The 14,756-nt window shown below is 40.8% G+C and overlaps 1 protein-coding gene across 2 annotated transcripts in view; it reads right to left on the bottom strand.

The window, feature by feature from the left end:
* Positions 1 to 14,756, bottom strand: part of psd2 (pleckstrin and Sec7 domain containing 2) — a 109,819-nt gene that overhangs the window by 61,845 nt on the left and 33,218 nt on the right. For both annotated transcript variants that reach the window (XM_088604906.1, XM_088604905.1), the window contains exons 2-3: positions 12,474 to 13,060; positions 7,371 to 7,889 (exon numbers count right to left, since the gene is read on the bottom strand). In XM_088604906.1, the coding sequence (XP_088461032.1) occupies positions 7,371 to 7,889; positions 12,474 to 12,970 (1,016 nt within the window). In that variant the 5' untranslated portion in view covers positions 12,971 to 13,060. The remainder of the gene's footprint in view (positions 1 to 7,370; positions 7,890 to 12,473; positions 13,061 to 14,756) is intronic.

Below are 14,756 nucleotides of genomic sequence, written 5' to 3'. Positions count from 1 at the left end.
TAGGACTTGGCACAATTAACTGGAAGAGATATAATGGTGTTTAAGATTATTACTACACTGTTGAGACTGGCAGTCTTAAAATACTGATTCTCCTACTCTGTTTAAGATAACGTCAGATATTTTTCATTTCAATAGTCTCTTCCGATTATATACCTGATTATAAAGATCTCTCAGGTCTTCTGTTTCATTAATGTGAATGGTTGGTACACCATGCCATCTGTGAAATTATCATGTGGACATCTATAGGGCAAATATATAGTGATCTGCAATCACATAGCTTGACTGAATCTTGTCACACTAAAAAGAGACACTGTGCTCAGCTGCTTCAGTGACACGTTTCATCAGAAGCCTGGAGCCATTAAATTCTGCATCATTTTTTCAATTAAGTTTGCTTGTCAAACCATTGGAAATAAAAATACGTTAAGCAATATCATGTCTCCCTCTCTCCCTCAGTAAATCTATTACACAATAATAAAACTTTACCACTGTCATTTTTGCTTTGACTTCCCTTTTATGATCACTTCTGATCTAAGCAATTTGTATTATCAGTTTGCTTACAATTGCTTGGCTTATGTTCAATTTAGTGTATATTGTTTAAATGATAGATTTTCAAAACCTGGACAGGAATACTGAACATGTACAGTAGCTTATTGTATTATACACTCAATATGCTCTGGATTTGGTGTGTATATTTTCTGACTTTGTTTTGTGTCTTTTCAATCTTGCTTTAATGCATCCTTTGCCACTGTTTTTGAGCCTTACTGTAGGTACAGTACAGTGCTAAAGACACCAGATTAGAAACCTGAGTACGAAATCTGAATGAAAATGTAAATAATGATCAGTGCGGAACACTGCCTGGGGTACCTACAGCAGCTCACTTGCTGTTTTATTATACAGTATATTGTGTTTTGTGAGGTCCGGGTGAGGGGCTGCATAGAAACAAGTCAAGGTTAAGTCCACACTGAAAGTAGAAACAAAAATACTGTCTGGGCTGTGGAGCCCTTTGAGGTGTGTGGGGGGCAGAGGGAGAGAGCAGGGATATGAAGGAAAAGGGGGCAGGGAGTGGGGGGGGAGGGGTTATGGAGGTTTATGATTATGCTGTAGCAAGCTTTCTAAACTGCTCTGGCACACGAACACAAGAGCAGGAGAATGTAGGAGCAGTGTACCAGAGGCAGTGCGGGAGAAAATACTCGTTGATAGGATTTAAACAATGAAACCATTTGAAATGCACACGTGAATTTGAGGACTACTTTAATCCTAAAGATGAGGTCTTTCCTGTATCTGTGTGCTACAGGTGTTGGGATCATCTATCTCATAGGCAATGGAGCAGTGCGAGAGGTTAATCTAATCATTACAGTATGGTAACTTTGTGCTGCCTGTCACCTAGTGGACAAGCTTTGTAATGACAAGGTTATTATTACCTCATGTGGGATTAGAAATTTCAGAGATTACCAGGAAACACAGGTCTAACGAAGAACCATTTTTTCCTAATCCAGGCCCTCGCTCCACATACTGCCTGCTTCTTTGTCTCTTTATTTTCAGTCAGGTTGCCCTTAGCAACAGAATTGGTTAGCAAGTACCATCACTGAGAGCAATGTGTTCCCATGACTCCAGAACTCAGACACAAGCCTGTAGTGGAATTCAGAATTACTCCATGCAGTTTTCAGCATTTTTTCAAATAACTGTGCTTGCAAATCAAATACTGTATGTGCATCAAAACCAAATAAATGATAGATCATGAAATTTTTGTGGTATTCCACATTATATTTTATTGGCACATACATCATTTAACATTCATGCATTATCATTTGTTATATTTGAATCCCATTTTGTAATATTACTGGGAACACTAAATGAAATACAGTATAGATAATATGAGCGTCTGCTATGTGATATACTGTACAGTACCTAGCTAAAACTTGACGTTAGCCATTGAAGGTCCACATTCCATCTAGGATAATCTTAGCAAAACCAGAAAAAAACACTTGTCACATACAGTCATTTTTAAAAATTGCTACACAATGATGTGTAGGAACAGTTATCTACTATATCGGAAATACATTTCAAAGTGTTAAAACTGTACCTAACAAATAATAACACTCATTACAGTAGAGACTTATAACTAAAGTTAAAAATAAATTGGAAATTCAAAAGTGGTAACAGTTTTACCGAAGACAGTCAGCAGGAGTTAAGAAAAGGCAAACAGTGTAAATCAGGACATTAGACTGGTTTGAAGACACTGCTGCAATACTGGACAATGTGCCATAAGAGTTCTCACCTGGTGGCGATGTCGGTGTAGGGCCAGCTACGAGGGTGCAGGAAAACCCTGCAGTTGTGCTGTTTAAGGAAATTAAAAGCCTGGAGGAGTGGCAGCACTCATAAAACATCCTCCATACAGTACATCATTAAATCCTCATCTCTAAGCCAAAACAAGCCCAGGCACAGTTGACTAAGAATTACCCACATTTCTTGAGCTGCATGTTTCCCCCTTCAGGCCCTTCACCCTGTCTGTTCGCAGGTCATCAGACAAAACCTCTCCATCTCACAGAATGACCCGCCAACCCTCTCATACTGCCCACCGCCTGCTCTGCATGGCCTTCATGCCCACAGATCCCTTTGAAACCCACTGTGTCGCCAAAAGCACACCAAGGGCATCACGTCTGTCTGCAATAAATCACACACATGGTGTCTGTTTCAGGAAGTGCTCTGACGACAGGCTGACCATTTCAGGACACATGTCAGAGCAGCGGCAGTGAGGATCAGAGATCTCTCCAAGATGACAGTTCTCTGGTTCCTCCTATGTGTCATTGCACAGTAATTCAAAGACCTCTACGTCAGAAACACATCAGAAGCCAAAATTATCTCAGTAATTGGTTCACACATTCTACCAGCACTCAATGATCGATTAATGTCTTTCTGATATCTCCATTCATTCACAGATTGCTGCCTTCCACACTTCCTCTGGAATTCATCTCTCCCAGATTCCCATCCCTTTAGCTCTTTTCATCTCCCCCTAATCCCTGCCCCCTCCTGCTTCTTATCCCTGCTCTCCCTTTCACCCTCCTCACACAACTGAAGCCCAGACAGTGTTTTTGTTTCTGCTTTCAGTGCGGACTTAGCCTTGACTTGTTTCTACGCAGCTACTCACTCAGACCTCACAAAACACAATATACTGTATAATAAAAAAGCAAGTGAGCTACTGTAGGTAGCACAGACACAGTTCCCCACACAGATCATCACTTAGCTTTTCATTCACATTTTCATACTTTACCCACTGTACCCAAGACCAGAAACAGTGACGAAGGCTGCATCAATGCAAGGTTGAAAAGACAATAATCAAGATAAGACACAATTCAGATCTGGAGCAAAGAGGCTATATAATGCAATAAACTACTGTACAGGTTCAGGATTCCTCTCCAGGTTTTGAAACTCAGATAGCATTTACACATGTACATCATCATCATCATCATATTTCTGACATTCTGGAGATGATGGAACGTAAAAAATGTGCACGGTTGTGCTGGAATAGCACTACACTGTCAGGATACAACTTTTTATAATTAAAATCCTTAGAGAAGGAATTCCTGCCATTGTCTTTCGCTGTTTCATGTCTCTTTACCTCTCTAAATGAACAAAACAAATAGGAAGTCCATTAGCCAAAAGACGAGCTGTTGCCAGCGCAGCTTGCTGGGCTCACTCCTCTCACTCCTTTCTTCCTCACACCAGCCGTCTTCCTCAGTGGCCATAATTACTGCAGTCACAACAGGTGACGTATGCATCAACCTTCCGCAAGAATGCACCCCCGCAGAAAGAAATAGCTTGCACATCGTCCAAATGCAATAATAAAATGTCCAGAATTGGCAGCTGACAGAAATAATAATGATTGATCAGAATGAATATGGAGAGAGTATGACGTATGAAATATACGAGTCTTAAATTTACATACTGGCAATAACACCCGTATACACACACAGGCACCCCTCTCAGCCTGCAGGCTATGTGAACGGTGAGAACAGTGCTGAGTCTGAGGTGGAAGGGGCGGATTCCCCAGAGGTTTAAATACACCAACTCCCACATCAGAAGACTCGCCCTTGTAGCTTATAGCCATCTCCAGTGGTGCCAGGACAAGACATAAAAGAACTTACCCATGCTCTAAACTCTAAACATCATCATCATTTATGCTAAATTGCAAGTTGAACCTCCTTTTTAACAATGTCAAAGTAACACACTTAGTTAGCTCTTGAATTAAATGTTGATGTTGCCTGTCTTAGTAATTGTAATAAAACTTTTAATGCAAAACAACAGCAATTAAACTTCAATATGTCTGAGTATTCATACAAGACGTCATTTGTTCTGCTTGTCTTTGAAGGGTCAGATTGTTCCATTGAGCAATCAAACAATATTGCAGTAGTCTAATCTTTACTCTATGGTATGATGCAATGAAGCTACTAAGCTTTTGGACATTATTTTACCCCCCTCTGTTTATTTAAATGTCACACATAAAACTGTATTCACAACCACATCCCCCTTTAAAAGAAAGCAGAGTAAAACATTAATTGTTAATCCAACAAATTACTGTACGGTTCTGAAAATATAATTCTGTAAATGTAATTGTTACTGAAAAAGAAAGTAATCTTCACACATCAATAATCCCAATATCGATATGGACATAGACCTTTATTAATTATTTAATTGATGTTATGCCAAGTTAATATAAGGTGCATTATTTATGAAGCCCCAGTCTGTGTGCCCCAGGGGAGCCTGAGAAGGTGGACTGAAGGCATTATCTCCTCTGTCAAATACCAGATGAAGCTAAAGCTCAGACAAACCTGTCAGGTCTGGCAGACTAGTCTTCCAAGAGAGCTTTGTAGTGTTTTTTTTATTTATTTGGTTGTATGTATTCAGATTCACAAACTTAAAACAGTAAAAAAACAGATGTTAATATACTCAAAAAAAGGTTCACATCATGAACAATGATTTATACAGCTACTGCCCTTACAGTATGAGGTCTGAGTTCAGAGCTAGACAAAAACTCATGTTTGTGACCACAACACCACCCGTATACAAAACAGCCAGCAGTCAGGAGTGTTTTTTGTATTCACAAGGCGACATCCAAAAAACATTGACAACAAAAAAAGACTTCTAATGTCGCTGGAGTTTTTTATTGCAGTTTGCTTGTCTAGTTCTTGTTATTCTTTCCTAGTTGGAATTTGCCATTGGGTAATTAACTATCTCACTACTACATAGTCAAAGACCGGATGAGCCCAGAGCCAGGGTCACAGGAACCCATTAAACAGATATATACTGTACTATACTGTATATACAGTAAACATTGTTATTACTGTTGGCACTCCTGCTGCCTGGTGTACCAAGGTTAAAAACCTCAGTAAAATTAATGAATTCATATTTTTTAAATGCATGCAATCCAAATATATTTGAATATACAGTACATACACCGTGTGTACTGTATATATGAATATAGTACTGTATGTGAAGGTATATACCCCACAGCCAAAATGATGAGAAAAGGAACTAGAATTGTTACTACAGAAAACTGCCACTGTCAGGAGATTACCTTGCTAAAATGTGACATTAGAATGAACCACGTTTATCTGCATTTAATAGTGAAAAGCACATTATTAAAGACGAATGTACTGTATAAGGAAGATGGAGGACATGTGAAACTCTGAGGACAAAGCTCATTTCCTCTCCCTTTCAAACCAACTGATACAGTATGTCTGCAAAGAAACTCATTCGTAGCTTTGATGTCTCAGACTACACATCTGCAGAAACCCTGTAAAAAAATTTACACCTGCAAAAATAATCCCCTCACAAAAGTACTCAGGAAGAATAAAAATGGCATGTGTCCTCTTATCCTTGTGAATTGGCCCATGTATTTGAGGTTTTAAACACCTGACGTGGCTGTGATTCTGCCACCGAAAGCCCTCGAGCTGGCAGCACACACCAGTTGTCATTTTGCATAATAAGCTGCACATATCAGTACTGTCATACTTTAAATGAGAAAAATACATTAAAACCCTCAGATACAGTATTTTAAAGTGTTATATTCATACCAGACATTCAGCCTTCAGTGGCAGTTTGGTTGTAATAAAGAGATGAGCTCTTTATTAATAATAATACATGGCCACTGAATAGTGTATTAACTCTTAGAAAAACAAGGTATCCTTTAAATACTCAGAGTAGCTGCTGGACTCTTGGATAGATTCAGTAAATACCTCCTCTGCCCTCTCACACAATTCTCCTTCAGGTCAGCTCGTGCAAGCCACCTGCTTTCTATTTCACACATAGCAAGGGATACATACGCCATTACAAACGTTTACCCATGGGTCTATCCTTTTTATCTCAGCAGTTTTGTGTCAGAGAGCACAACAACAAGAACAGAACATGAAAACATTTACAAATAAGAGACAGCTATTTGCCCTCTTTTGCCTAAGACAATATCCGTTGTAAAATCTTTCTAGTGCAGTATTCTTGGGATTTGAATCCTGTGCTTTTCAATGTACTGTATATTCTGTTGTATTGAGAGCTTTAGTGAGTATCAGCTTTCCTACCTCAGTAAAGTTCAAATCCCAAAAATCCAAACATTAACATTTCTTTCATGACTCTCAGTGTGTTAGCAGATGTAAAATTAAGCAATAAGATTAATTTCTGAGAGATTAAATACAGCATGACAGCAAGTCTTTCAGGCTTCTCTTCAATAGCATATAATCAATACTTACTCCTGTCAGTGCTAATGGAAAATTCTGGGAACAATTAATTTTTTAATTAGTGTCAGTAGGTTGAAAAGACATTTTACTGATATTAAAAGCAGCTCTATTAGATGCAAATATGTTCTTGGGTTCTGCTTCACATGGTTGCTAACAAAATAAACTGACAAGTGCATGAAATTGATTGCTTCCCTGTCTTTTGTTGGCCTGATATAAAAAAACTGCTGGCACTGAAATATTTTGACAAAAGTGAATCGCTGCTAATTTCAAAAGGGGTACTCAAAATAAATGAACACAGTTAATCTTTAAAGATATTGTGGAAAAATTAAAAAATGCAGTAAAGTTAATTTAAATTCTCTCTTTTGTGTCTTTTGTGGACATACAGTATAGACACTGTAGTATGGAATGCTGATAGTTCTGAATCTATGGAACAGCAGTCTGAAAAATACTCAGATTCCCAGACCAGTTAACATTAATGAATTAATGTGTATGAAACCCCTTCAGTAACTAGAAACCAAGACTGTTTCTGCATGTATCCACACTGTATTCACGATGAAAATAAGAAGTTACCTGTATGAATATATAAGAAAGCACATAAGACGAATCTGCTTGTACCGCCTCAGGGGCACCTGTCCGCCCTACCTGATGGAGTTGGAGATCTTGCTGGTGTCGTCCGCCGTCGCCTCGTTCTCTATGTGAAACCCGTTGGGGATGACCTTCAGGGAGGACCTGCTGAGGACGTTCTCAGATCTGCTGCTCGTTATGGAGTGACGCAGGGGGCTCCCGCAGGCCTCCTCAGCACACCGTCCGGCCGTCGTGTCCTCCTGCCCCTGTGGCCCCTCCTGCTCTGCCTCCTGCTCGCTCACGGTGCTCAGCTCCAGAACCTCTTGCTGCTGGGCCACCAGCTTCTGCTCCAGCAGCTCGGGTCCGTCCTTGACCCTCTGCTGGATGAGAGGGGTCAGCGGGGCCTCGAAGCTGACACAGCTGTCCGTCTCGTCGGTCAGGGACAGCACGTCGAGTGAGTCCAGGCTGCTGTAGTAGGTGCCCCTCATGAGGTCCGACTCCACGATTCGCTCGAAAGTAGAACTGAACCCATCCCGGTTGTCCCGAACCTGGGTCCCCTCTTTCTCCATATCAGCATCCGTCTGATTCTCTGCTTTCCTGCAACAGCGGGAAGTGTCAAGGTGAGGCCTTAGTGCCCAGTTAAGCCCTGTGCATCTGTGCATCTGTTCCAGCAACAAGCAAGCCAAGCAGCTCCACTTGCTTTTTGGACACATTAAAAGAACACATTTTTTAGATAATACCCGATGATTTAATAAATAAAACATTCAATCTCTAACAAAAAAAATAGCTCACCAAACATGTTCTGCCTAAATATATAATAAAAGTTACACTCTCCTGCCCATAGGAATCCAAAGTAAATCATGTACATGGATTGTGCATGTAGTATGAACAGGTTACAGGGAAACAGGAAGAAGAGAGCAGTGACCACAGAGTGCAGAGGTCAGCAGTGGGAACTGCGCTGTGGGACGACAGCTCTTCCTAATTTAAAGTAATGATCCAGTCTCACACAGTCAGTCACCCTGTCAAATATACAGAAATAAAAATGCAAACACTCTTCACAACTATTATATAGCAACATATACATACCATTTGATACTGTGTATGTTGTACTGTATATGTTTGCATTCTGCAACTTGTCTTTCTATTAAACACGGAGATACCTTCAGGTGCTCAGTCTCAGATTTGTATTTTACCTGCTGATGACGTGTTTGGCAGCTGGCAGCCATTTTGGCTCTGCACAGTCCTCAGCAGGGATCTTAAGCCAAAATGGCTGCCAGGTACAGAGCCCTCCAAGGGTCATAAAGCACAGCTTTTGCATTCAGGAAATTAAATTACTATATTGTATTATTAATTGGATTTTCTTTATTTTAATCATTAGTAGATATGTATGGTGATGTTACAATATGTAACTGCGTTTATTGTATTAATTTGTGTTAGTCAAGCCTCTATAATAAGAATATTTTCAAATATGGACATACAGATTCTTTGCACAATAAAAATGATAGCATTAATAATTACTATTTAATTAAATATAGCAGTATACATACAGTATGGATTATTGGGGTCAACACAAGGAATCAGCAATGAACAACAATTTCACAAATTGCAGTCTAGGTAGAAGTAAAATAAGCTGTCAGAAATAAAATGGCACACAGGACAGACATTAGTAATTACAATCCCCTGGGACCGCTCTCTGGCCACACACAGGGAGACGGCTCACCCACTGACCCAGGGCCCAGTCGCAAGATGAAGGACTCTAGAAATTCCAGACTGAAACACCGGGGAGTGTAACAAAGTATCAAAACTTGAATTTGTCCTGATCATTATTTTCTGGTGTCTTCTTGCTTACACGGAACTGGAGAACACCCTAAATCTACATATCTGTCCTGCTGGCAGATAACCTTTTCCATCTTTCCCTAACAATGTCACGGGCTCTAACGCTGACAGTGACGAATGCATTAACTAGAGGTCTGGACAGGAGTCTCTCCACACTCTCTGGGAAATCTTCACGCAATGACCTACCTACTGTACTGTAGTAGATATCTTCTACTTCCCACAAAAACAGGCAAGAAGTGTGGAGGATACAAACTGCTTCCAGTACCAGACACAAATCCACAAACTTTTCTAATCAACACTGTGGACATTTCTTTTCCTTTCTTTTAATCCATATGGGAATTTTAATGTGAAAAACCTCTAAATGGCTAAAAAGCAGTGCAGGACTGTGTCATAAAGTTTAATTATGAATAAAAACCACTGTATTTCTTGCTAAGAATTCATACCCAGAGCTGTTTCCTTTCTCTAGCTTATTAATTATTTAGCTTTTAAATAATTAATTTTAATATTAATTTTAATTATACACTCCGATAGGAATAACAGCACTTGCACCTGACCCATAGGTACATTAAAATTAAGATTCCCAAATGCTGAAAATGTACTTATGTGATAAACATACTTTCTAATCACACTGTATTTCACAGCAAGTGTTTACAGTGTGTAATGCTATTTCAGGAAAGCAGATAAACAATCTGTGATTTGGAGCTGTTTAAAGAAAGGAATCATGTCACACTTCACATCAGTGTTTCCAGCATTCATATACTGTACAGTGCACAGTGCACAGGTTATTTAGGACTGCAATACTGAGTGCGGTCTTTATTTAAATATAAGCGATGGGGTCACAATGACAATAAAACTAATTCTTGTTTTTTTTTTTTCTATTGTATACATTTCTGTTTTTCTATATATTTTATCTGAAGATACAGCTACAGCAAAACCTAAGTAAAAACAGTTTTGGTCCTTTTCACAGTTAATCTACTTGTTTAATTGTCACAAGACATTTTAAAGGAAGCAGTTTTGACAGAAATAAATGCTGAAAGCTGCCAGCCCTAGAAATCACTGCTTAAACCAAGAACCACCACACAGAGGGGAGTCAGCAGTGCCACCTCCTGTAGCCAGCTCTCCTCGGGCCTGAGGAGCTAAGCAAGCCTGGTCCTGGTCAGGAATGGTTGTAAGTGCTGGGGGACCAGGCAGCCCTGTGGACAAGAGTTTCCAAAGATGGACCACACTACGTGGCAGGAGGTGCCAACCTCTGCATGAAATGTTATCCTATTGTCCTAGATACTAGGTTGTTAAAAAGCTCATGTCTCTGCTGCTAAGACGAGGTGTGTTAACCCCATTGTCCTGGTTAATTCTAACAGCCTGGTCTTCCTCCATATCCCCCTGTATTCAAGTGATGAAGAAGTTTCAGGTACAGTAGATGCCCAGTTTGGTGCCACACTTCACTCATGGATGAAGTGAATCGTTACCTATAAGTAAAACACAATGGGATCCTTTGGGGATGCAAAGTGCTACTGTATATACTTTAAAGAAATTACACAGTCATTATTAAACTAACAATAAAAAGAAAACAAGCCCGGAGTATGCTCATGTAGGATCCTGCAGATGTGAAGAAAGGCTACAAGAATGAGCAGCAGGGCCCACACATTCAGAGTCAGACAACATGGGCTGAAAGGCACAAGGTGAAGGACGCTTCCTCCTAGCGAAAAAGACATGTGAGGGATAATGGCTGTCCAACACACTGAAAGACTGTTTAAGAACAATAACTCACAGTGATACAGTCCCACAGTCATCTGGCTACAGATCCATGGTATATACGGACCCTTATGCAGTATCATTACTATTCTCTGCTTTTCAATTTAGCATTAAGGAAAAGCCCTGGGAGAACTATTGCTTCAGGCATTTAATGTATTTCAGGTATACGCTGTAGAGCTGCTTGCAGACAGCACCTTACAAATCTGGGGGATAAATGCTTCTCTGCAACAGACAGATCACATTCCCAGCTTCAAAATAGGGGCCTGCCTGTGAATTACATTATTCTCTTTTTTTCTCCTACTTCTCTTGTTTTCCTCTTTTCTTTTTTTTTTCTCTCCTCAGTATTCACCTGTGGCTCTGCCCAGAAAAAAAAAAAGTTGAATTAATGTTAAACATGAGTTTATGTTGCTACGGTTCTCAAAAATATAACCCTGAGGTTAGGTTTACTTTTTAAACATCATTCTGAAGTGTGGACAATATTCATTCACACTGAAACAAGTCCAAACAGCTTTAAATAAAAGCAAATAATAACACAATCAAAGTCTGTAGTCTACATTCAGTAAACAATTCATGTCTTCTCCATATACTTCACAAACTAAACTGTAGAATGCCCTGATCCTCGATGCCACCATCCAGAAAGCTAATGGTGGACAGATGCTTCCAACTCGGTCCTGGAGATCAATTCAATTCACTTTTAATAGTTTAGAAATTCAGCTCTCCTTTTTAAAAAAGCCTTCCTACAAACATGAAGAATTAAAAATTGTATTTCTATACTGAACTATGGGAGTCTGCGGTGTGTTATGGCATTGAGCAAGTAGCTTTCTTTGAAAGCAAATATATAATTATGCCTGTGGGATTTGATTTTTTTTTCATCATGTACTATGCGTGTGTAAAATCTTATTACTTTACTGTGGAGTCTGTCACTCATTTGCCCACAGTAGACATGGAGGACTGCAGTGTTCAAACAGAAGACTGTCAGGGACAAAGATTACATTTTCCCAAGTTCAAGTCCAACTGGAGACATACAGTACAACACTGACAGTGTTTTTTTCCTCTGGCACATTTTGATGGGGTAAAATATACTTCTTTCGTGCACATATGCTTTAATATTATATTTATGAATTCAATTAATATATTGCTAATATAGCAAGGTACAAAGTTCCCCGGTGTCTCTACCTCCACAAAAGAGCAGACCCCATTTAGGAAACTCATGCTTGTGCCATTATTGTCTCGTGACCCAGCCCTGCAGGGGCTGGATTTGCTCTGATCTGTCAGAGCTTAATATGCTATTAAATGGCTTTAGCAATTTATTACATGGCAAAGATGATAACGGCAATGTGTTTAATAGCAGCTCATATCCAAATTAAAAAACCACATCTCTGTGCTGGCGGTGACGTTACCTACTGTACATTCAATGCAATGGGAGATTAAAACATCTTGGGTCTCCCCAGGAGAAATGGACTGGAAGAGGATGAACGGAAGATCAGTAGTGAGGTAATTTGCTCGTATTCATCCATCCGTCTTAACATCCATCCATCTCTCATCTCTCAGTTTCATGCCTATCTGCAGGAATCACGCTGTTTCTTTCATTACCTGCTTGGCTCATCTTCAGTCTGAGAGGTCCCGTCTCCAGCGGTACCACTTGGCCCTTCTCCAGGAGCTGGCCTGTCCCTCTCGTCCCCCCTCTCTTTCAACCTGCCATTCATGAGAGGCCTGTCAGCCACCTCGTCATCTCCGGATTCCAGGCCGTTCTGTGAGTGTGAAACACAAGAGCCCCTGGAGGAAAGCCTGCATTCTTTACCCAGTTCCTCTTGCATTTTCCCTACATCCTGCCCTTCCTTTCTCAGCTGCGATACTTTGCCTCCTAGTGTTCCAGTGCTCTTCTCCGACGTGTCGCTGTTCTGTTTCTTTCCAAAGCTGCGTCCCGCCTCTGCCTCCTCCACGCTCTGCCCCAGACCTGCCTCGGCGGTCAGGACGCCGGCATGACACTCAGAAGAGCCTCCGTTTGCAATGGGATGTGTGCCAAGTGGCCGCAAGGTACTTTCAGTTTCCAAGACCAGGGACACAGTGCTGTTGTTTTCTTCATTCATGTCAACTCCTTTGGCAGATGAGGCTGCGTCTCTCTGGAGTTAGAGAATAAGGATGCCGGCTGGATCCAGGAACTGTTAAAGATATTATGTCTGCAAAAGGAAACAGATGAGACGTACTTTAGCACATGCAGCACTGCAGACAGATCTTAAGCAACCAAAGGAAGCAAAAACAATATACAAACAAAATATGCCGTCAAACACCATCCTTTTTAGACAAAGTTGAATTGAAGCACTGTACCATCACGTCAAGGCACTCAGAAAGTGTGATGTACTGTATATGTGTATGTTTTCAAACACACACTACACCTGTCCTCCAATTCTACTTCCGTTTTAAACAGAAAGCATTTTAAAAGTGACTTGAAAAGTAGAGACAGCATCTCTTTAGTAGAGTATACTGAGCTGAGACAAATTCACCCCAGACTCCAGACCCCAGGTTTTCCTTCTGTAAACTCAGACAGGCACTCCTTGAACTTCTGCTGACCCTTGAGTCCAGGAGACCAGGCAATGTGTGTTACCACAGCACCACAAACAAAGAAGACAAATGTGTCAGTAAAGTGAGAGCTACTGTAGAACGCCTTGTCATAGCTGATCTTGTTGTTTTGCTAGACCTCTAACTTGCAAATCCGGGCTTCGTTTTGAGCCCCATGTTAAAGTGGTGACTCACTTGCTTAGTTGGTTGTTTTACACTTAACAGGATTGTTATTTCTCCTACAAGTCACATAAAGATGGAAATGCACATTTACACAATGTCCTCCTGGAGTCTTTAACTAGCAAAAGGGTAAAAGGTTTGATTTAATTCAGCCATACAACAAAGGATTAGTATGTACAGTAGCATGGTCCTGAGCTCTGCTCCTGACACTGATATTGTCTTTTATATATTCTGGATGTAAATTTAGTGGCACTCATTGTCCCTTGTCCCTGTTATTTACTTCCTTCTCCTCCTGGTAACAGGAGTGAGATGCAAATTTAATAAAATAGGTTTCCAAAGCAACAAAGGATAAATATAACAATATTAACTGTGGGAGCCTATGATCAATTCAATGTCAATTTCACACACCCTTAGGTGGGAAGGAATTAGTCGTGCATATCACAAAGCTGAATTGTTCATGATGCTATATTTTCATAGGCTAACTGAGAAGAAGGTACTGTAGAATCAGTACTCAGGAGCCAACAACATACAGAACAGCTCCTCTGCATTCCAGCTGCTCGTGTCCTTTCCAGAGTGTATGGATTTGCATGAGGAAAAAGCTCAAGCACATGGAAATGTCCCCAGTCAGCGGTGATTGTTCCCTGTTCCCCGGAGGAAGACACACCACTCCCTGCAGACCTGTGATATTCTGGGGCTTCTGCAGATGGTGCACAAGGGTCCTTGGTGCACCCTAGAGGCTTCAGATACAGCCCGGTCTCCCCCGAGCAGCTGAATCGCAAGCAGGCGCACGTACTGCCTTCTGCTGGACTGAACCTGGGTGTAACCCTTTAAGTGTGTTAATAATAACATTACTTTATTAACCCTTTACAATTTCTTGCATTAGGAATTATCTTTTCGCATACCCCAGCTTGCTCTCCATGAGACACACAGACAGGGAGAGAGGTTGGGGTCAGAGCGCAGGGTCTGCCAAATTGTACAGCACCCCTGGAGCAGTTGGGGTTAAGGGCCTTGCTCAGGAGCCCAACGGAGTAGGATTCCTCTGCCGGCTGTAGAATTTGAACCGGCAACCTTCCAGCCACAGGCGTAGATCCTTAGCCACAGAGCCACCACTCAATGTTATGTGGGACTGCTCAGCAC

Source organism: Lepisosteus platostomus, chromosome 13, assembly GCF_059453375.1.
Source record: "Lepisosteus platostomus isolate fLepPlt1 chromosome 13, fLepPlt1.hap1, whole genome shotgun sequence".
Lineage (NCBI taxonomy): Eukaryota > Metazoa > Chordata > Actinopteri > Semionotiformes > Lepisosteidae > Lepisosteus > Lepisosteus platostomus.
This window is presented reverse-complemented; position numbering and strand designations above follow the sequence as displayed.